Source organism: Esox lucius, chromosome 25 (genome assembly GCF_011004845.1).
Source record: "Esox lucius isolate fEsoLuc1 chromosome 25, fEsoLuc1.pri, whole genome shotgun sequence".
Classification (NCBI taxonomy): domain Eukaryota; kingdom Metazoa; phylum Chordata; class Actinopteri; order Esociformes; family Esocidae; genus Esox; species Esox lucius.
The window spans coordinates 1,487,297-1,510,828 of record NC_047593.1 but is presented as its reverse complement, the minus strand read 5'-3'; the positions used below and the strand labels follow the sequence as shown (position 1 = coordinate 1,510,828).

The following is a 23,532-nucleotide window of genomic DNA, read 5'->3' as shown; positions in this document are numbered from 1 at the left end:
ATTTCCTGCCTGTTGGGCCCTGTCCGGGGCCTCCCCCGGGTGGGGCCACAGTGTCGCCGGACACCCCCGTCTCAGTCCCAAGGTCTTACGCTGCTATACTATTGTGCTGGGGGATTGGGTCAGTTCTCCTTCCCCACTAAGTTTTCCTTCTCCACTATAAATCGTTGTTGATATGAGGAATGCATTTTCAGAATTTTCCCAGTCTCCGTTTAAACTTTAGGAGGACATGAGATCCTGGTCCACACCGGCGGAGTACCTGGTTTGGGGGGCCCGTTGCTGTCCCTGTCCTTGTCCATCTGGTCATACTTCTGACCTGGTCTAAATTTAAATAGACTCTGGATTTAGTCCACATGCATTTATTAATTATTCAAATTGGACTCTTAATATCTCACCCGGCACAGCCAGAAGAGGACTGGTCACCCCTCTGAGCCTGGGTCCTCTCTAGGTTTGTTCCTAAATTTAGGCCTTCTTAGGGAGTTTTTCATAGCCACTGAAATTCAACACTACTGTTGTTTGCTTCTTGGGGTTTTAGGCCGGGTGTTTTTGTAAAGGCACTTTGTGACAACTGCTGTTGTAAAAAGGGCTTTTAAACATATTTGATTGACTGAAATATTTGAAATTCTTTGACAAAAACAGAAAACATATGATTCGGTTTGTCACACACCTGCAAGCTATCACCATGGACAAAGATCTGGGCCACTGGGTCGCTCCGGCTGTAGATGTTCTCGATCTTCTCAGGGGCAATGTACTCTCCTTGAGCCAGCTTAAAGATGTGCTTCTTCCTGTCCACAATCTTCAGAACACCATTCTGGAAGTAGAACGAAAGGAGAAAATGTCCATACCAGCGATCAATTAAATCTGATGCTTCATTGAGTAAAGATATGCATCAACAATACTTTGTCTAGGGTTAAGGTTACTTTGAGACACCAGGCTCAAAACATGTACATTTTTTTGTCTTACCCAAGATTGTCACCGTGTTATAAAATCTACAATATTCACTTCAGGGGTGTGAATTACATGGGACTTCCCAATACTATATCATCCTAATATATGATACAATTAGGCTGAGATTCTGTATGTTTTGTGATTCGATAAGGCAACTCATAATATATTTTTCTCATTTGGAATAAATGTTCTTCATTTAGAATCACACACATAAGGACAAATATTGCAACAATCAAATACATCTTATAATAAAAGAAAATAATCGCATGCATTTCAAACTTATTTGTGGAGATGAAAACTAAGAACTGGGTTCATTTAACTCATCTGAGGGGAGCTGTTGGGCTACTAAGAAACCTTACTTGGATGCAGGAATTAAACAAAATGCAGCCAATGACAAAATATATATTTTTAAAGCATTTCTAGTAAAAATGTACATGATTACAACTAATTTTCCAAACACTATCAGTTTAAGCCCACATATCACAGATCAGATGTTTTCAGCTGCCCCCGACATGATCAGCTGTCTGTGAGAGAATGCTGTCTATTGCCAATCACTAGCCAGCTTGAATAACTTTACAGTAGTCATGTGATGTTTGCACTAGAAGTTGCAAACTAACATTGAAAACCAAAAAGCAAGTTAAGACAACTATGTAAATACCCTAGAAACACAGTACAACATATCTCACACTTGGAATTCATTTTTTAACATTTTCCTCTGTTAGGCTAAAGTACAATGCGCATATTTCTGCTGCACATGGTTGAAATACTACAGCTATTAAATTAAACATTAGAAACACTTCAAAAACGTTGATGTAAGTTTGAGAATGCAAAAAAGAGCTCTAAAGTCTGACGCTGCCAAATGCGTAAAATTAATTGAATATTTTTGAGAGGTATATGTTTGTCTGTTTCGAGTGCGGTGTCTGAGACTGAGACAGATGAAAGATCAGTTTCTGCTGAAGCTGCAGCAGGGACAGCAATGCAGCGGAGGTAGGAAGAAAACAGAGAAAAGACAGCTAACAAGCAAACAACAGTTTTCTTTAAGGTACAGTTGTGCTCAAAAGTTTTCATACCTTTGGAGAATTGGTAATATATGTACCATTTGTAAAGAAAACATGAGTGCACAGGAAAAACATTTAAATTCTTATGGGATTCACTTTCAAAAGTAAGTCATAAGAGAATGGATGAATTATAAAACAAAACATGGCAAAAAAGAGAAATATTAACTGACCCCTGTTCAAAAGTCTGCATACCCTTAGTTCTTAATACTGTGTATTACCCCCTTTAGCATCAATGACAGCGTGCAGTCTTTTGTAATAGGCCCTGAATTCTTGCAGGTGGTATAGCTTGCCCATTCGTCTTGGCTAAATGCCTCCAGGTCATGCAAAGTCTTTGGTCATCTTACATGAACCGCAGGTTTGAGATATCCCCAGAGTGGCTCGATTATATTAAGGTCATCCATTACGGTTACTATTACTGTGATTAAACAGTACTGCCTGGCATTTGCAAGGCTTTGGATATCTTTTTATATCCTTTTACGTTTTTATAAAGTTCCATTACCTTGTTATGCAGGTCTTTTGAAAAAAAGTTTCTGCTCCATATGGCTCAGTATCTAGCCTGCTCAGTGCATCCATGTGAGACCTAACAAACTCATTGAATATATATACACAGACACTAATTGCAATTTAAAAAGTCACAGGTGTGGGAAATTCATCTTTTAATTGCCATTTTCACCTGTGTGTGTCACCTTGTGTCTGTAACAAGGCCAAACATTCAAGGGTATGTAAACATTTGATCAGGGCCATTTGGGTGATTTATGTTATCATTATAATTTAAAAAGGAGCAACACCAACTATGTGATAATAAATGGCTTCATATGATCACGATCTTTAAATAAGTGTTCTTTGCATGATCAGTCATTATTTCAAAATCAATGCTAATTTCACAATTTCTGCCAGGGTATGCAAACCTATGAGCACAATTGTATATTGTATTAAACTGCTTAGGCTAATTAGCATAGAACTCCCACATATCAATATTTCATTGTTTAGTCATTATTGATTATGTAGTTGCTAGTGTCAGTTAGCATGTTACTGAATCGCATGATTGAAATATCAGCAGATAAGGTGGCATTTGGGAGTAAACAGACTAGGCTACTTGCAATATAGAGGTGCATCTCAAAACATTTGAATATCGTGGCAAAGTTCATTTTCCCGTAATGCAAATCAAAGTGACGGCATGGAAATCAAACATCCAGTATCTCAAATAACACCACATGCATGCACTCGCAGCTCACACTAGCACTCACAAACACTTTAACATACTTTAAATCACAAATAACTGCATAGCATAAATGATTTAAACATTTTAAAGATTGCTGAAGCACACAAAAACACAGAACTATTACTGCTGCTACTATTTATAGTTTTTGTATATTTTGTAGAATTTATTTTCTATATTATTCTACACATTCCTATATATATATATATATATATATATATATATATATATTGCCTTTAGTACGGTTATGACTACTTGTTTGTATTCATGTGTATTCCAGAGTAGTCAGTGAGAAAGCATTTCACTGCAATATTTATATCCTACACTATGGGCATGTGACAAACAGGCTTTGACAGCCAGACACTTGTTGCTACATTTTTTAACATTGTTATGGTTCAATAGGAACATAGCATGGATGTATTAAAAAAAGTTTTACTGGAATCAGTACAGGATATTGCAGGAATCAGTACAGCCAGTGTCCCCTGGTCTTCTAGTACCAGTGCTGTGAGGAAGGACGCTAATGTAGGCCTAGCAGAGACAGGGAGGAGTGTGGAAAACAGTGATACACAAATGTACTTTGGGTTTCTAATTCACTCTAGGGTAGAAGGGAACCCATATAACAATCTTAATGATATATACATGTGGATACAGCATTCAACACGGTCATCCCCTCTAGGCTTGTCAACAAACTCCATGACCTGGGGATCAGCCCCTCTATCTGCAACAGGACTTTGGACGTCCTAACCAACAGACCCCAGTCTGTCATGTTAGACAACCTCATCTCCTACACCCTGATCCTGAACACTGATGTTCCACAAGGATGTGTGCGGAGCGTTCCTGTACTCCCTCTTCACCCACGACTGCTTTCCTGTACACAATTCCAACACCATTGTCAAGTGCCCAGAAGACACCACAGTGGACGACACCACGTGGTAGGACTTTTTGAGAAGGCTGAAGAAAGCCCGTCTGTCCACCAAGATCCTTGTGAACTTGTACCGCTGCACAGTCGAGAGCATTCTGACAAACTGCGCCACAGTTTAGCCGCTGCTCCATAGCCGACCGGAGGACCCTGCAACGGGTGGTGAAAACTGCCCAGCACATCACTGGTGCCCAGCTCCCAGCCATCGCAGACCTCCAGCGGAAGCGGTGTTTGCGCAGGACACGCGGGACCTTCAGGGATCATTCACACCCATGCCACCAACTGTTTGCCCTCCTTCCATCAGGCAGGCGGTACAGGTCTCTTTGGTCCCGCACCAGCAAGCTCAGGAACAGTTTGTTCCCATCTACTGTTATACTGCTGAACTCTGTGACCCAGTAAACTCTGAACTCTGTGACCCATCACTAACCATACCCCCCAGTCTCTCTGGGACCAATTGCACTACTCCTTTGTACTTCTCTGACACTGCCTTGCTATGCCTGAAAATTGAAGTTTTCAGGTGATAAAGGTACAAGTCTACCTCAGGAACCTGCTATCCCTGCATTTCAGTTGAACATACACCTTTGTACATTCAATTTGCCTCTTTGCACATTTACAATTGCCATTGTGCTTGCATTTTTACAGTTGTTACACACGCATGTCTACCTCGGCACCTCACTGCTGCCATCTCTGCATCTCGGGTGCACATGCTACCTTAATACATCACTCTTTCATTTGCCTTGTTTGCACTCGTTGCATCTTGAATACCATTTTCCTTGTTTGCATGTTGAACGCCATTTAGAAATTGGCATTTGTACCCAAACAATTATTATCCCACTTGTAACAAACACTATACCAAATACATTTTCTGCCCTCCTCTATTTGCCTTATTGCACATTTAGTATTGCCATTTAATCAGCATTACAGTGAGAAGAAAAGAGATTGAGCCTGTAACATAATGAGTTAATAGACTATCAAATGCTGCAATAAATAATTGAATTACTCTCTCCCTTGACAACTGGGTATGCCACTCATTATTTCAACCAGTAAACAAAACGGATGATTTCTAACATGTAAAATTAACTTCTTATCAATAGCGTAATGTAATTTTACTCACAGGCAGCCATTTTCCAATGTCTCCCGTGTGAAGCCAGCCGTCCTCATCCAAGGCCTCCTTTGTCTTCTCCAGATCCTTTAGGTAGCCCTTAAATACGTTTGGTCCTTTCACACACACCTTGTTAAGAGAACAAAACGCATACTATTCAAATACAAATATGCTACCAGACTACACCTACCTCATTTAAAAGGCAAACTTGAATATCCCCAAACCCAACTTTATCCCATTATTCAATCTATGATTACCACTCACCCGAATCATTCAATATTTTCATATCTGTATGGTGGAATCAATATGGTGGCAGCATTACTAATACACAATTATACCTAATCAAGGGGTAAAGGGTAAATGGGTAGGGAACAGATTGCAACCATTTTTTCTAGTTAAGGCAGTTCATAAACCAATGTGGTGCAACAAATGGTCTCTACCCCTCACCTCTCCTTCCCCATTGGTGGCAAAGTAGTTCATCTCCGTCACATCCACCAGCTTCACATAGTTGCACGGTAATGGAGCCCCCACATGACCTAGGCAGACATAGAAGTTGTCACATTTCAGTAAAATAATATTCGTTTGTTCCAAATATCAACAGGATGTCATATGCTTTCATGAAGGTTCCAGTGAGCCACTCAAGAAACGGAAATAAAACTTTTCTAGTTTAGTGTGGATGATGTACAATTGTTTGTGTGACTTGTTTGTTGGAATAAGCATGTGGTGGGAAGTCTTGTGTGAGCTGTTAGCAATGGAATGTTGGTAGCTTCAGTGTGTATTACCTGCTGTCCAGTCCCCGGGCATTGACATTGTACAGCCGGCTGTGCATTCTGTCTGACCATAGCCTTCATAAAACTGTCAAGAAGAGGCAGAATTTTCAATAAAACAACTCCTATCTGCTGATTTCTGATTCTCTGCCATTGAATGTGAAGGTAGCACTTGTAAAATATAAAGATATTGTCTTGATCAGGTGACGTGAAATTATGCATTCAATAGAGATTGTCTTTATCTTTACTAACTGAACGTTAGTAATATCCTTTTCTTTAATGCGCTTTTTGTGCATACGTTTTGTTTTGGGCATGATTTTATAAAATATTCTTGCACCTGGGCCTCAGTTCCTACTCTTCCTTATAGTCCGCAGGTCTCCATTCCTTCTGATTCGAACACAACACAGAAGGATAAGGAGTGTTAACTTACCTGGCATCCCAAAGCGGCACGGAGGAAGGTCAGAACAGTTGGAGACACTGGGGCCGCTCCTGTGATCATCAACCTCACACGACCACCAAGACTGTTCTGGAGTGCACAATGAATAAAAAGATGACTTTGACATTCATAGTGGTACCTCACTTAAATATTATTGCAAATCAGCCAAAAAATGTAATAATGAATCGACTACCATAGCTCAGTTAGGAAAGTAAACAGTTATTCACCATTTCATATTAATATATTTTTTAATATCAAAATCGAATCACTAGCCCAAAAAGTTGAACCCTTACCCAGAACCCAAACTTTACATTTTGTTTACGCAAGTACCAATCTTAAAGTCAATTCATATTCAATGTTTGTCCATCCTAGAATGACCATAGGGTGACTACTCATGAATACCTGGACTTTTTGGAAGATGAGCTTGTCCCACAAGCTATCTTTCCTGACCACTCCACTCATCATTTCTGCCTGCTTCCTCCTAGTGGCAAAGTCCAGCATCCACCTCTTCAGTGGTGTGTTGGCCTGTCCAAAAATCTATTACAAGAAAAACAAAATATCCTATTGTATGTTTGATCTTGTGAAGGATATTTCTCTTTTGCACTGCTCTTTACTATATGACATGCTCAGAGAGAAAACTATATTCGATGGTGGCTACAATTTGTAAAGTACATTCTGGGGTTCATGATGCCATCTACCGTAACAAGGTTCCCAGGGCCTTTGGAGGAAAAACAAACCCACAACATCACAGAAGCTCCACCATAATAAACAGTGGGGATCATTTCGGTATAGACATTCTGTTTACCACCAAACCTACATTGAGTGTTTGTTGTTGCCAAAAATATATTTTTTTGTTTCATCTGACCATAGCACTTGGTTCCAGTCAAAGTTCCAGTAGCGCTTAGCAATTCTCCTGGCGCTTATGTTTGCGGTGTAATGACTTTTATCTGGCATTTAAATGTTTTCTTCCAAATAATTTCTTGGCATGGAGGTGGCGTCTAATGGTAGTTTTGGAGACTTTGTGACCCCATGATGCTACTCTCCTCTGTAAATCTCCAACAGTGATATTCAGGGATTGTTTTGCCCCCACGCACAGTGAGGAGGATGATAAGAGGGGCAAAATAAACTTGGGTCCTCTTCCAGGCAAGTTTAGAACAGTTCCAGTTGCCTTGAACTTTTTTAGTATTGCCCTAACAGTAGATATGGGCATTTTCAGGTGAGTAGCAATTTTTTTTATAGCCATTCCCTGACTTACAAAGCTCAACACACTTTTCCTTAATTTGATTCATGTGGTCTCTTATCTGTCACATGCTGATGTATGAATCATGGAATACAGCCTCTGTGTCACTTCATATGTATACCCCAGTGAAAGAGGAAGTCACTGATTACTGCTGGAAAGTTCCTAAAAACTCTGATTAAATCTAAATGGAAAAAATGCTCTAGTTACATTTGGTTCATAAGATTTTCTAGGGGTGCCACTCATGGTTTGTTAGAAAAAAGTATTTATTGATGAGATTTGTTCTCTCTGATAATACAATGTACTTCCATTAAAGGTTGGATGTTTGAGAACCTGGGAGAGACGGTTATCACCACTGACAGCTCCCCGCTCCTGGAATCTCTAAAAATGTCTGCGATATAGCAGTAGCACTATTCGTAAAAAAAAGTGCTGGATAAAGCAGGGTCGAAAACAAGAATAAGCATTGTTTGACTCTGATTTAGCACCTTTGCTTCCGGACAGGTAAATTGTTTTATTCACATGATAATACAAATTGTTTAGCTTCGTATTTGAATAGCTAATAGGTAGCTCCCAGTGCTGCTACGCTAACATACCTTGGCTAGTTACCCAATGAAAAATGATAAGTTGGACATTACATTGAAAGAGTTAGCTCTTTCTTTCTGGACAGCCAAAAATATTATGTACATTATTATACAGATTGTTTAGCTTGACATCGTGTTACACTAGGCAACAGTAGCTCCCAGTGGAGGTAGCTAGGCTAGCTATCATTAGCTGGGAATTGAAAAGGATGATCAGATTTTTCACAGTATTATATACATAGCTTCATTCTATATCTAGTGGGCATGTAAGTAATATGTATAATGTGTCTCAGGTTGGGGGAGAAGGAGATAGACGGAAGAATTTGGGGCACAATTTCTCACATTTGAATTATTTTCAGAATGTTACCTAGTCCTGCTTTATATTTTTTGTAAGTAAGAGTGTTTTTAGTTTTATTTAGATAAACAAGACTTGTAGCCTGATTTGCGTTGAAGATACAAAACAATGAAGAGTGTAAACTGCTAAAAATGTTAATTGTCGCATGTTATGATTGAGTCACATTAGTCACATTACAGACAAAAACATTGCCCAGGGTCTAGAGTTATATATCTGACCTTATCAAACATGCGGTTGAGTAGACGGGGTACCACAGGGAAGACGGTGGGCTGTAAGGTCTTCAGGTCGTCCATAAGGAGCCGGATGTCTCCCTGGAAATAGCCAATACGGGCACCATGCACCAGGATCACTCCCTTAAGAATGGTGGATGTAACAGTGAAGAGGACGATGAAAGCAAGAATTTGAATTAATTGCATTAAAAACCTAAATCTTACAGTACTTGTCCTGAACTGACCTGGGTCAAATATGTATCAAATAATTTTTGATATTAGACCTAACCTGAGTAGGCACTTGTAACTATTTAATTGGTTCCTCGTACCAGACAAATAAAATCAAGCTAAACTTAAATAACATGTATTTACAATTGACCCAGATCTGCTCCTGAGGTCAAGATCCCCAAAGTTGAAATGTTGCAGTTGCACTAGCTTGAGTTAAAAAATTATATTCAACAAGTTACACTCTTAAAAATTACATTCTTACTGATATTGCAATAAGCCAACGGCATCTATATATCTCTTAATTTTAACCCTTCTGTTCCTCACTCAAAACGTTCCTTTTTCAACTTTTTTGGAAAGTAAAGAAAAAGGTTCAGTGGTCTCTTAATTTTTCCAGAGCTGTATAAGCTAGTCTCTTTTAAAAACTGTAACATTATGTAATTTGTGCCAGAACTAATAAGCTTATTATTTATTTTTTTATAAGACAGTTTAACCACATTTAGAGTTTTATGTGTTGTCCTATTCATGTGACTACTCCTTTACTGAAGAAAATAAATACAATCAATACGACCACTTCACCACCATGGCAGCTCCCCCTAGAGTTAAGGTCAAAATGTAGAGCTATTATTTCCAAACAGGACCTTAGGAATTTTAGGTCAGACCTAAATTGTTTTATCTGGAACCTTTCTTAAAGGGTACCGCTTTAGAGCGTATGTGGATTTCTTTAAATGTGCAGTGGAAGTAATTGTAAAAGAAATGGGCCCCTGTTGAAATAAATATATAAGACATTGTTGGTTTGATATCATCGCCAGTTCAATTTTGCCAAATATTTTTTTTTCACTGCAATGCATTGTAGTTTTATAACCTAGCTTTATTTTTGTTACATCTGACTGATACATAGCCATTTGAGATAAACACTCAGTCAGTTTTAGTACATACCTCCACTACCCTCTCAAACATGTGTGCAAGAGGAAGGTAGGACATGTGAATGTCGTGGAGGCTCAGCATGCTGTGCACCTGCGGAAGACACACACACGTAAGACATTACATTACCTCGATTACCCTCTCAAACATGTGGGCCAATGGTAGGAAAGAGATTAGCACATCCTTGGGGCCAAGGTTGAGTGTGTCCTGAGTGGACAGAACAGAAATAGACGAAAGAGAGAAAAATTAAGGGACAAGTAACAAAGACAGGAAAAAATAACAAAAAAGACAAAGTATTACTTCCTCAATGTGTATATTCCTTTGAAAATTCATAAAGCCATTTTCCATTTAGGGAAGAAATTCAGAGGGATTGTTTAGTTTACCTCCGTAATCTTGATGAAAGCAGCACAGTTAGCAATAACATTGCCATGTGTAAGCATTGCACCCTTTGGATTGCCTAGGAAGTGAAAGAAAACAAGTGACGATTTATCAAACCTTGCTGGGATATTCATTAATTCCTCCCATATTTCCAGTACACCCTCTGTAATAAAAGTAATGTGTTTGGGAAAGTTTCTGTTCATGGAAACAGGCATAACCTGTTTGGTTGTTCACAGACAAGCTTGTCTATAAGTTGTCCAAGTGTAACACACACAGCCTTTTTTGGCCACACATAAAATAAAATAGAATCCTCCAACATTTCAATCTTCAGTTTGGGAACATTTCATTGTAGAGTGGTAGTCTTGGGAGTGGGCTAATTCATCCAGGAGGTGGCACTGTTTTGTATGAAAATATCATACAATATAACATTCAAATAACAACCTATCAGTTAGGAAACAATATAATATTATAGAAAATGCTTGATGTAAAAAAGATTTCCCTTAGTACTGATATTTGTCTGAGTAAGGGGGCACCTTAATCCAGCTGTTAACACTCTGTGGTCTGTTGTTGAAGGACTAGCCAGTACGCAGACCTAGTTCTGTTTCTATGGTTGCTGTGCATGGTCGGCACAAGGTCAAGCCTTCGGGTGGGTGAGTATCCTCTACAGCATAAGAAGCTGAAAAGTAAGACTGAAATAAAGTGTCTGGTGAATGAATGTAGTAAAAGGTATTAATTAAGGAAGATGTTCTGTTCGCGTCCAAATAAACTCTTCTTACAGTTTCGCAATAAAATGCAGCCTGATTCAAAATTATTCTCAATTAAAATACTTGTTACTCAGTTAAGTCTGACAGTGTTGTTTCATGCTATTACTGATCATTACACAGATACACCAATCAGCCATAACATTATAACCACTGACAGGTGAACTGAATAACACTGATAATCTCGTTATCATTGCACCTGTCTGTGGGTGAGATATATTAGGCAGCAAGTAAACATTCTGTCCTCCAAGTTGATGTGTTAGAAGCAGGAAAAGGATCTGAGCGACTTTGACAAGGGCCATATTTTAATGGCTAGACAACTGGGTCAGAGCTTCTCCAAAACTGCAGCCCTTGTGGGGTGTTCCCGGTCTGGAGTGGTCAGTATTTATCAAAAGTGGCCCAAGGAAGTGAACCGGCGACAGGGTCATGGCTCATTGACGCACGTGCGGAGTGAAGGGCCGGTCGTGTGGTCCGAATCAACAGATGAGCTACTGTAGCTCAAATTGCTGAGCAAGTTAAAGCTGGTACTGATAGGTGTCAGAACACACAGTGCATCGCAGTTTGCTGCGTATGGGGCTGCATAGCCGCAGACCAGTCAGGGTGCCTTTGCTGACACCTGTCCACTGCTGAAAGCGCCTACAATGGGCACGTGAGCATCAGAACTGGACCACAGAGCAATGGAAGAAGGTGGCCTGGTCTGATGAATCACGTTTCCTTTTACATCACTTGGATGGCCAGGTGCATGTGCTTCGCTTACCTGGAGAACACATGGCACCAGGATGCACTATGGTAAGTAGGCAAGCCAGCAGAGGAAGTTTGATGCTTTGGGCATTGTTTTGCTGGGAAACCTTGGGTCCTGCCATTCGTGTGGATGTTACTTTGACACGTACCACCTACCTAGGCATTGTTACAGACCATGTGCACTCTTTCATGGCAACAGTATTCCCTGATAGCATTGGTCTCTTTCAGCAGAACAATGTGCCCTGCCACAAAGCAAAAATTGTTCAGGAATGGTTTGAGGAACAACAACAAGTTCAAAGTATTGACTTGGACTCCAAATTCCCCAGATCTCAATCCAAGCGAGCATATGTGGGATGTGCTGGAAAAAAGTCCGATCCAAGAAGGCAGAGTTCTGGGGGATCCGGAATGGCAGAGTTGCAAAGAAAAAGCCATATCTCAGACTGGCAAATAAAAAGATTAATATTATGTTGGGCAAAAACACACAGACACCGGACAGAGGAAGAACAATACCTAGGACAGCATCCCAGAGCTGCCTCTTTACTGTTGATGCTAAGACTGATGTTTTGCGGAAACTATTTAATGAAGCTGCAAGCTGAGGACCTATGAGGTGTCTGTTTCACAAACTAGACGCTAATGTTTTTATCCTCTTGCTCAGTTGTGCACTAGGGCCTCCCACACCACTTTGTATTCTGTTTAGAGACAGTTTGTGCTGTTGTGAAGGGAATACAACACATTGTTGTAGGAGATCTTCAGTTTCTTGGCAATTTCTCTCACGGAATAGTCTTAAAGGGATAGTTCATCTAAATCCTACTTATCGAAAAATGCACTTACAAGAAGTTAGTCCGGAATGCACATAGAGCAATTTTTTCCAAACATCCATTATTCAGCTCTGTCCCCAGCTGAAATAGCATTCTTAGCATTCTAGCATCATCCAAATTAATGAATGTAAACTGTTGGTCCCCCTACACAAAGCTGCACTGCAAGTTGGATGATGCTAAGAAAGCTAATTACAGCCGGGGACAGAGTTGATTCTGGACTAACTTTTGGTAAGTGCATTTTTGAATAAATATGAATTTTAGACGAACGATCCCTTTAATTTCTAAGAACAAGAATAGACTGACGAGTTACAGAATAAAGTTATTTGTTTCTGGACATTTTGAGCTGGTAATCAAACCCACAAACGCTGATGCTGAAGATACTCAACTAGTCTAAAGAAGAACTGTTTTATGGCTTTTTTAATCAGCACAACAGTTTTCAGTGGTGTGAACATAATCACATAATGCTTTTCTAATGATCAATTAGCCTTTTCAATGATAAACTAGGATTAGCAAACATGTGTCACTGGACCACAGGAGTGATGTTTGCTGATAATGGGCCTATGTATGCCCATGTAGATATTCCATTGAAAATCAGCCGTTTCCATATACAATAGTCATTTACAACATTACTAATGTCTATGCTGTATTTCTGATCATTTTTATGTTATATTAATGGACAAAAAAACAAGGACATTTCTATGTGACCCCAAACTTTTGAACAGTAGTGTAAACTCAAATTGCATTTCTGGGAGTGGTATTAAAGTGCATTTAATAGGTACTCTCATTTCTTAAAGATTACATTTCTTACTTGATACAGACACTGAGGCAAGATAGAGGACAGTTTTCTGCTGAATAAGAGTTGGGCTTAATTTTAACCCACACTAATGCAGTCAATGAAGCCATCGGTGAAAGAGACTTATTAATTGGTTAAGGTGGTCCGGCAGTCTAAGGTCTAGTTTTCACCTTTCATGTAGAATTTGCTACACAAATATTTTGGAGTTAAGTTAATCACTGTTGTAGATTACAAAATCATCTGCAAACGACTGACAGAGCTAAAACCTGTATATGTCGCAACCAAGCTACTCAGCCTATGCAGCTGTCAAAACTTAAAGAATGTTAACACATTTAAACCACATCACCCCAGTATTATATTACCAAAATGCAAAGAATAAAAACCACCTTGCAACTCCTTCGTGAGAAGGCAGCCCGTCACATTTGATCCTGCCCGGGCCAATACAAGAGCAAAATTTAAGCTCAAAGCGACATATTTTAAATGTCTTCAATTCCCCATTCCAGCAAACATCGTAGTATCCTACATACTTAATGGTAACAATAACAAATACACAAAGTTGTCAATTTAGTCTATTCAAACAATAGCAGAAAAAATTTAACGAGGGACCTGCCTAAATGTGACCAATAGAAAATCCCTTTTTCAACTGTTTTGTTTAAAATGGTAAGCCATTTACATGTATTCCTCAAGACTTACTTGTAACCATTTTAAAGTGACTAGAATTTGTTCTTTCGTTACTAATAACTATTCCAATAGATACTAGTACCTATTTCAGTAATATTAGTAACTATTCATTAGACAGTAATACTTATTCGTTATTTACTAGTATCTATTCAAGTAGTCACTAGAATCTATTTCAGTTTCGCAATAAACTATTCATTAGATACCTCTACAAAAGTTACTAGTATGTATTATAATTGCTACAATCATAAGTTTTATTGTTACAGGTAAAAAAAATATTAAACTAATATTATTTTTGACTAGTCATTACAGAGGGGGAAAAAGCAATTGTTACTAGACTAAACATTTTACTAGTAGCAACTGTAATAGTTATTATTAACTCATAAAAAGGTAACTACAAAATAAGTACTAGTATCTAATAATACACTGCTCAAAAAAATTAAGGGAACACCAATATCCCACATCGGGTCTTGATTTATTAAATATATTAAAGATCAAAATCTTTACTGTACATTGTCTAATTTGTTGAGAACATTCTAAATAAACAATTGAAATCACAGGCTGTTCCAAATTTCCACATGGCAACTCAATGTGACTCAGTATTGTGTATGGTCCCCATGTGCCTGTATACAGTCCCGACAATGTCTAGGCATGCTCCTGATGAGATGGCCGATGGTGTCCTGGGGGATCTCCTCCCTGACCTAGATCAGGACATCAGTGACTTCCTGGACAGTCTGTGGCGTTACTTGGCAGTGTCAGATTCACCGATACATAACATCCCAGAGGGTCTCAATTAGATTCAGGTCTGGGGAACGCGAGGGCCAGTCAATGGCATCAATGTCTTCATCATCCAGCAACTGCCTACACACTCTGGCCACAAGGCTATTGTCCTGCACCAGGAGGAACCCGGGGCCCACTGCACCAAGGTGTGACGATGGGTCTGGGGATTTCATCCTGGTACCTAACAGCACTTAGGGTATTGTTGGTTAGCAGGTGGAGGTCTGTGCGACCCTACAATCACTGACCCACTGCCAAACCAGTCACCTGCCAATTCTGGTGTTCTCTGGCGAATGTCAATTGAGCTGCATTGTGTTGGGCTGTGAGCACAAGATCCACTAGAGGACGTTGGGCCCTCATGCCGCTCATGGAGTCCATTTGACAGTTTGGTCAGAAACATGCACACCAGTAGCCCGTTGGATGTCATGTTTTAGCGCTCTGGTAGTGTTCCTCTTTTTCCTCCTCGCAGAAAGGAGCAGATCCTGGTCCATGCAGCTGGGCTGATGCCCTTCTATGGCCCTATCCAACTCTCCTTGTGTAAGGGCCCGTCTCCTGGTATCTCCTCCATGCTCCTGAGACTGTACTGGGAGAGACAGCAAACCTTCTTGCAAAGGGAACATATGGATGGGCCATCCTGGAGGAGATGGACTACCTGTGCAACCTGAAAGGGCTACAGGTACCACCTCATGCTACCAGTAGTGATAAAGACACTAGCAAAACGCAAAACTAGAGAAGAATCATTCAGGACAGATGAGAGAGCAATTGTCTTTGCCCACCACCTGCAAAACCATTCCCTTTTTGGGGGTTGTCTTGCTGTTGCCGCTCCAGTGTACCTGTTATCACTTTCATTTGCATCAAAGCAGGTGACACTGATTCACAATCACTTATGGTTCCATAACTGGAGAGATTGATATCCCTGAAGTGTTACTGACTGGGTGTTAAACGGTGATGATGACATGTTCCCTATATTTTTCTTTAGCAGTGTAGATAGGCCTAAAACTGGATTAGATAATTATAGTTGGAGTAGATACAAGTCAGAAGGAAACAGTTGATATTTAAGATGGGAATAACAATTAGTATTTATGAAGTTGGAGACATCCGCAACTTGAGTAAGAACTTGTAAAAATCTATTTGCATATAATAATCTGGAGATATCTCCATTCAATTTGATCTACAATTTCTTTCTGGTCAGGCCTACGCCTGATGTAGTGGACCTCATGCATGTACCTCATGGTCCTTAGATTAGTTTAGCATAAAACCATTTTGAAATAATGTTTGTGGACCGTGAACATATTCTTTGGTCATATTGCTTGCTATATACTTATTCTTCTTTTATAAACAAAAAAGATCAGGGCTCGGGTGGGCGTCCCTAGGTTATGAAGTGCTTGCCTTAAGCATTTTGCTGGCAACCAGGCTGTACATTCTGCTGGTTACATTTAGGGGAAAATAATGGATTTGTGAGATTTATCAAGCAGTAAATAAATGACAAGAAGGTTAATACATAATTTTTTTTTAAAGGTTCTGTTTTTGGAGCCTAGAATAATTTATTGACCTCCCTCACAAAAACAGGGAAGAGAGTATTCATTGTATTTCAATTAATTAACATTTATGAATGTACAGTTCGGCTAAAATATTTACAAGATGAATTAAATAATCCCTCTTCAATCCCTGTTTTCATGGTGACAGACAGGGAATTAAAATAACTATCACATTAAGGTCAACGGAATGGGTTTAGAACATCTTGGGCACTATCATGACACAAGTAGTGTCACTTACTGTGACTATGGTATAGGCCTGTACTGTAGACACCCCCACACCTAAAAATGCTAATCCATCAGATTAACTGAAAACCAGTTTTTAAACTAGTGGCTGATAAAGAGGATATGTACATACTGAAGTGTATTGTGAACTCTTACACCCCTAGCATCTACTATATAAAGCATGTTGTGCATACTGCTGATGTATTCTTTTTGAAATAAACTAGAAATCCCCTCCTACCTGTGGTTCCACTGGTGAAGCAGATGAGTGCCAAGTCATCTGGTGTTGGGGGCTATAAATCAACCACAAAGATTTTAAATACCAAACGAGCATGTTCTTTTATAAAAGTATTGCTTAATTTAATTATAGCTAGTGGTGCTGAAGTCAAACAAAGTTTATAATTTTTTAAAAATCAACTACATTCTCTTGGCCCATAGACTACATTCAGGGTGAAGCAGTATTTAACATGCTGAATGTAACAGACATTTTCCTTTAACAGTTAGACATAAAATAAATGGTCACAACAGATTAATGACAGCAAAAACATTACTGAACGGTTTCTTTGGAAACTATTAAATCCCCATTGAATTATTGCAATGGATGTTTTGTCTTACCAATGGATTCTGGTGGTGGGCCTTTCCAACAGCCTGAGGATGGCAAAAAAAAGGTGAAGCAGAAAACATGAGAAAAAAGAATTCAGTTTCAGTTCTCCCATATTTGTCTAAGATAATTAAACATAGCCAGGGAATGTCAAATCCAACATCCAATTTGTAAACTAGCAACTGAACACCTCACCAAGCTCAGATATGCAGGTTTCTCAACAAGTGTTTTTTTAATGCCACTGAATGAAAGTGTTTCCTGGAAGACTACACTGAAGTGCATAAAGTCTACCTCTGCTTCCTTCAGACTGAGTATCTCAATGCCGCACTGCTTGGCGCAAGCCACCAGGTCCTCATCAAATGGCTCAATGAGCATGATGGTCTTCAGCGTGTGCTCCTTGCCACTCACGCAGTCCACAATGAGTCTCGCTTTATCCCCCATGTCACAAATCACAGTGGAGATGGCAGCTGAAAACATTGAATGGTCATTCACCTTACAGTTTCAAGTAAAAAGTTGTATTTACATTTTCTATTGTAATAGTAAGAACAGGGCAAATGAAAAAAAAATGACTAGTGTTTTCTGGGGATCATAATTAAATGTTAATACATTTTGGAAAGTATTTTAATATAGGCTTTCGGAGACAAAACAAGCCATTGCACAAACAACATGCTGATCCACACCATCAAACCAGAATTAAAGCTGAAGTTAAGCTTGTCCAGGTGCAAGATGCACATGCCTGTTATAACAAATATGTGCTTTCATATTTTGAAGCAAAGTGCAAAGCTTCATCTTTTCGGTTTGGAAGAATCCATTGAGTGCATGAACTGACAGAATGCTGCGAAAGTAAGCAGGTTGATTTTTGTGAGGGAACTGTCGGCTGTGCAGTTCCTGATTGAATGACCGGGGGTGGGGGTTGGTTAGCCTTGGTTTAAAAGGCCTGGAAACTGGAAGCAAGCAGCTGCAGCATTTTGGCCATCTGATGCCCAAATTGATGACATATGTTGCACAGCTGAGAATCGAGTACAGATTAATGGATTCAGTTCAATCAGTCAGTCATGCTGATAAGCCCTTCTCAGCTAGTTCATTCTGGCTACCTCTGAAAACAACAGCAGCAGCAGCAAAGTGGGTTTAGACTTGAAAAAGTGTTGCTTTTGTTCCATGGACAAAGAAGAATTCCATGTAGTATCGGTCAACATCTGGATGTCACCTGACATACCCATTCAATTACGTAATGATGACTGATGGGAAAGACTACTGGCTGTGTTGAATTGAGGCTTTTGCTGAAGCGATTGTTTCACACTATGCAGCTGTGGATTCCCAAGAGGCAGCAGCAGGCTTTTTATCATATATGTGTCAGACGTTAGCTTATGCTGCCAATTTCGATTCCCACTTGATTTTAAGTTAGGATAGCAGCCAACATCCATTTAAACTTAGGAAGACAGGAAGTCTTGAGTACCAGACTCGAAAGACTTGTTGCTGCCCCTGTCCAAAGTCCTCCTGGTTGTGTTGCAGATCAAGACGATACCTGACGATTCCAGCTAAAGGTCCATTACATAATACCGCTTGGTTTTAGAAAATATGCCTTGAATATCAAGTCATTTGTCTTGCTCCACTGGCAGATTATTTCACTTATTTCAAGCAAATATCTCAAATAGTAAAAAAAAAACCAGACACCACAGTCAGTTAGTAACATTTCTACTGTTTCTGGCCTACCACTTTGTAGCCGAGTTGTTGTTGCTCATAGATGTTTCCGTTTCAGAATAACACCACTGATATACCAGCTGAAGCAGGTAAGAAATTTGACAAACTGACTGTGGTATTCTAAACAAGCTCAAAAAACATGACCACCGAGAGCTAAATTACAGTCGGCATATTGTTATTTTTTTTGCTAGAGACATTGCGATTTGCCTTGCAATGGTCCTTTTGATGTGGTTTTGATCATGTATTTTAGCAAAATAATATGCGATTGGCTCTGTTATTTCTGTACTGTATGTTTCAGGGAGCTTTTTTCATATGGAGTTACGCTTGCAAAAGAAGGGATGTGTGTGGTGTGACAGTACCCCTGCCACAGCTCCTCCAAGATGAAAATATTTAGTAAACCAGAAAAGGAACCAGGCAAGCCTAGTTCAGCGGGCCCGCAATTAAAAGTGATAAATGTAGTTTGTTGGGCTCACTGGATTCAAACCTGGGTCTCCCACTTGAGTGGCTGTGTCTTTTACCACTACACCACAGGGCTATAATTTTGCCCAGTGTCGGTATAGCATCTCGACATCAGATCATGTTGTCAAGCATTAACATCACGGCAAGTTTGAATTTTTCACTAGATACCATTAAGCATTGTATTTAACTGATTAATGTATCTTATTAAGTTTACCGTCACCACAAACAGCATCTAAGAAATGAATGGCTTTTACCATTGGCCATTTTAAAAGCTTATTAGCCAGAAATAGACTTCCTATCCTGACACAAAAATCATGCACGGATGCATAATTAGAAAATCCACCAGAAATAGTTGTAATATAACTGGAAACAGTTTAATTGTAGGCTTACTATAACGTATAGTATTGTTCAAAAGTTTGCATACCCTTGGAGAATTGATAATATATGTACCATTTGCAAAGAAAACATGAGTAGGCAAAACACAATGTCTTATTTCTTATGGAATTCACATTCAACTGTGGGTCATAACAGAATGACACAATCATAAAACATGGCAATAAAGAAAAAATGAACTTACCCCTGTTCAAAAGTCTGCATACCCTTAGTTCTTAATACTGTGTATTGCCCCATTTAGCATCAATGAGAGTGTACAGTCTTCGGTAATTGTTGTCTATGAGGCCCCGAATTCTTGCAGGTGGTATGGCTGCGCATTCGTAATGGCAAACTGCCTCCAGCTCCGCTAACAGGTCCGGCAAATATTTGAAATATGGTATTGTAATTTAATTTAAGTATTTTAATCTGAATTCAATTCAGTTAAGAATGAGCAGGCTACAGCTTCCAATGTATATTAGGATAATTAAGTAAGGACATTCTCTTTAGTGTTCTGTGGGCTTTTTTCCATTTTGTATATGCCTTAGGCCCAGATATATTATTGGATAGTGTATAGCCTATTCTAATCATGTTTGTCAGACAATTTCTTACTGTTAAATATTTAATGATTTTTAAATACCACACTTTTCCCATCTGTTGCGAATTTTGCCAACCTGCGGATGATCCATTTTTTTGTATGTTTATGGCCTGTAGGCAATGTTTTTCTAAAGCATAAACGATCCATTTTCTTCTGTGTTCTATAGGCAATTTTTCCACTTTTGCTATAGACTTTTGCTAATAAATGAAACCTTTTATTGATCAATACATAATTTATTGATATGACTGCGCATATTTACAGCTGAATTACATCTTTAGTAATACAGCAAGATCATTGAAATAGGAAAACCTGCAACCCTGTCATAAAACAGTACTGCTGCCCCTCATTAATAATAGTGGTTTTGCTTGTCTGAGCAGGCTCTGTGTTGTATTGTTGATTTTGTCAAGAGACTTCTTTGCCACGCATCTTTCATGAATGTCCCTGTGGTGCTGTCTCAGGCACTGAAATAGGTTTGTTCTGTTGCCACGCATTGTTCCAACCACAATCTTCAAGGTTTTGCATATTACATTACATATTACATTAGTTTTTGACATCTCTCTGGAAACATCTCCCACACAACAGAAGATAAACAATTTTTCAGGACCAGATCATCCCTAGTCTCCATTACATTGTCATCAGGGTTCATTTTCTTAAACGAACCTCTTCCTCACAGCATGACCTACTCTGCACTATTCTTTCGGAGTATGCTCGATGCCGGATGTTCGATGCTTTTAACTGGTTAGATTTTTCTATTCATAGTGCCTGCACAGGTAATATACAGGGGTGCAAACTCGTCAGGCGTGAAAAAGGTGACAAAGATGTAACCCCCCTCCCCACAGGTTGCTTACTGTGAGTTTGTTCATCGTTGCTTGGAAGCGTAGCTAGTCGCCTGAAGCAGCCAAATGTTATTCAGAGTTTGTGGCACGAGACTCTGTCCACCAACAGCGCAGTTTAGCAGAAAAAGCACGAGAGCAGACAGGAAGATTCTACTAGCTCGCACATTGTGATGACACATACAGGCCATACAGGGATAAAGATATCTCCACAGGGTGAAGTGGAAACAGAAAATATTTTATTCCGACTCGGAAATGACCTAGATCAGATGTAGACCAGCCGCCAATAATTTTTTTGCAGATCTACACAATTCACATGAATGACCTATTTTGAAATAAAAACTGTGAATTTCGCCGAAAAGTGACAAGTTTGCACCCCTGTATATAGCATCTCCCTACCCAGGTGTGTTATTTTATAGGGTTGTGGTTATTACTTACATTAGGTATAGGGCTATCACAGAATTGGGATATATTAAGAATACTCAGTTAAACTCAGTTAAATTGAGTGAGAGGCATGATCTGAACAATGTATTATATAGTTTGACTGACCGATTGGAGACATACAGCTGGACATGAATTGTTAAAGTATAGTGTCTCAAAATAACAAAACATACACGAAAACATGTTTGAATGCTTGTAGATGTTTTGATTGACAAGTTTGTGACGTTTGCTTGCCAGGCTCCAACCGTTTTAATAAATCAGGAAATTATTTTTAAGTAAAAAAACAGAATCTCAAATCAAGTCCTAATAAATTGTATACAAATATGATTATAGCGAGGATTTCATACCAGTAAAAATAATTTTGATTGAGTGTAAAAATAAAATAAAGCCAACATTGCGGTTTATAAATGGTGTGCAAATTGTGAATTTATTATGAATTTGATTAATTGTGCAGCCCTAAGAGCAGGTAAAAAGCATCTGTCCTTGGTTCAAACACTCAATACAGAGCCCCAGACTGTCTCTAGAAGCAATGTTAGAACAAGAACTGGAGCTTTGTGGAATAGGTTTCCATGGCTGAGCAGCTGCACACAAATTTAAGATTACCATGCACAATGCCAAGTTATGATTCTGGAGCAATGGAAACAATCTCTAGAGTGATGGAATGCTTCACCATGTGGCCAATCAGGAATTGTTAGATGCCAGCAGATACTTGTCCAAATCAATAATGCCAACTATAAAATTTGGCCTCATTTGGAGTGGTCATGGTCGGGGGCAGTGCTTTATGATTCAGGCAAAGCCCCTTTGTTCCACTAAAGGGGAAGGCAACAGCATAGAATGACATGGAATCTTTCTTCTTCTTCCTCCAAACACGGCGAGTGGAGTTTAGAACAAAAATCTCTATTTTTGTCCCATCAGACCACATGACCTTCTCCCATTCCTCCTCTGGATCATCCAGATGGTCATTTGCAAACTTCAGATGGGCCTGGACATGCGCTGTCTTGAGCAGGGGGACCTTGCGTGCGCTGCAGGATTTTAATCCATGACGGCGTAGTGTGTTACTAATGGTTTTCTTTGAGACTGTGGTCCCAGCTCTCTTCAGGTCATTGACCAGGTCCTGCCGTGTAGTTCTGGGCTGATCCCTCACCTTCCTCATGATCATTGATGCCCCACGAGATGAGATCAGACCCCAGACCGAGGGAGATCTTGAACTTTCTAATAATTGCGCCAACAGTTGTTGCATTCTCACCAAGCTGCTTGCCTATTGTCCTGTAGCCCATCCCAGCCTTGTGCAGGTCTACAATTTTATCCCTGATGTCCTTACACAGCTCTCTGGTCTTGGCCATTGTGGAGAGGTTGGAGTCTGTTTGATTGAGTGTGTGGACAGGTGTCTTTGATGCAGGTAACGAGTTCAAACAGGTGCAGTTAATACAGGTAATAAGTGGAAAACAGGAAGGCTTCTTTAAGAAAAACTAACATGTCTGTGAGAGCCCGAATACTTACTGGTTGGTAGGTGATCAAATACTTATGTCATGCAATAAAATGCAAATTCATTATTAAAAAAAATCATACGAAGTGATTTTCTGGATTTTTGTTTTAGATTCCATCCCTCACAGTTGAAGTGTACCTATGATAAAAAAAATTACAGACCTCTATATGCTTTGTAAGTAGGAAAACCTGGAAAATCGGCAGTGTATCAAATACTTCACCACTGTAAAACTTCCTGCTAAAATAAAGTGCAACCACATCAGTTGCCAATACAAGCAAATTGGTCAGCTGCTCGCTGTAGCTAGTTTACTAAAATAGCCACCAAGGATCAGCTAGCTAGTTTTAAGAATAGCCGGATCTCAAATTGA

General features: G+C 39.5%; 1 protein-coding gene across 5 annotated transcripts in view; it reads right to left on the bottom strand.

Moving 5' to 3' along the window:
• acsl1a (acyl-CoA synthetase long chain family member 1a) overlaps positions 1 to 23,532 on the bottom strand; it is an 88,010-nt gene that overhangs the window by 13,148 nt on the left and 51,330 nt on the right. For 4 of the 5 annotated variants that reach the window (XM_010888565.3, XM_020043865.2, XM_010888564.4 and 1 more), the window contains 12 exons: positions 17,570 to 17,745; positions 17,293 to 17,325; positions 16,919 to 16,970; positions 10,358 to 10,431; positions 9,990 to 10,067; positions 8,835 to 8,969; positions 6,849 to 6,983; positions 6,441 to 6,536; positions 6,026 to 6,098; positions 5,691 to 5,779; positions 5,256 to 5,372; positions 665 to 808 (listed from right to left, as the gene is read on the bottom strand). In XM_010888565.3, the coding sequence (XP_010886867.1) occupies positions 665 to 808; positions 5,256 to 5,372; positions 5,691 to 5,779; positions 6,026 to 6,098; positions 6,441 to 6,536; positions 6,849 to 6,983; positions 8,835 to 8,969; positions 9,990 to 10,067; positions 10,358 to 10,431; positions 16,919 to 16,970; positions 17,293 to 17,325; positions 17,570 to 17,745 (1,202 nt within the window). Of the gene's footprint in view, positions 1 to 664; positions 809 to 5,255; positions 5,373 to 5,690; positions 5,780 to 6,025; positions 6,099 to 6,440; positions 6,537 to 6,848; positions 6,984 to 8,834; positions 8,970 to 9,989; positions 10,068 to 10,103; positions 10,182 to 10,357; positions 10,432 to 16,918; positions 16,971 to 17,292; positions 17,326 to 17,569; positions 17,746 to 23,532 lie in introns of all 5 variants that reach the window. The other variant, XM_020043866.2, reaches the window with a different exon arrangement.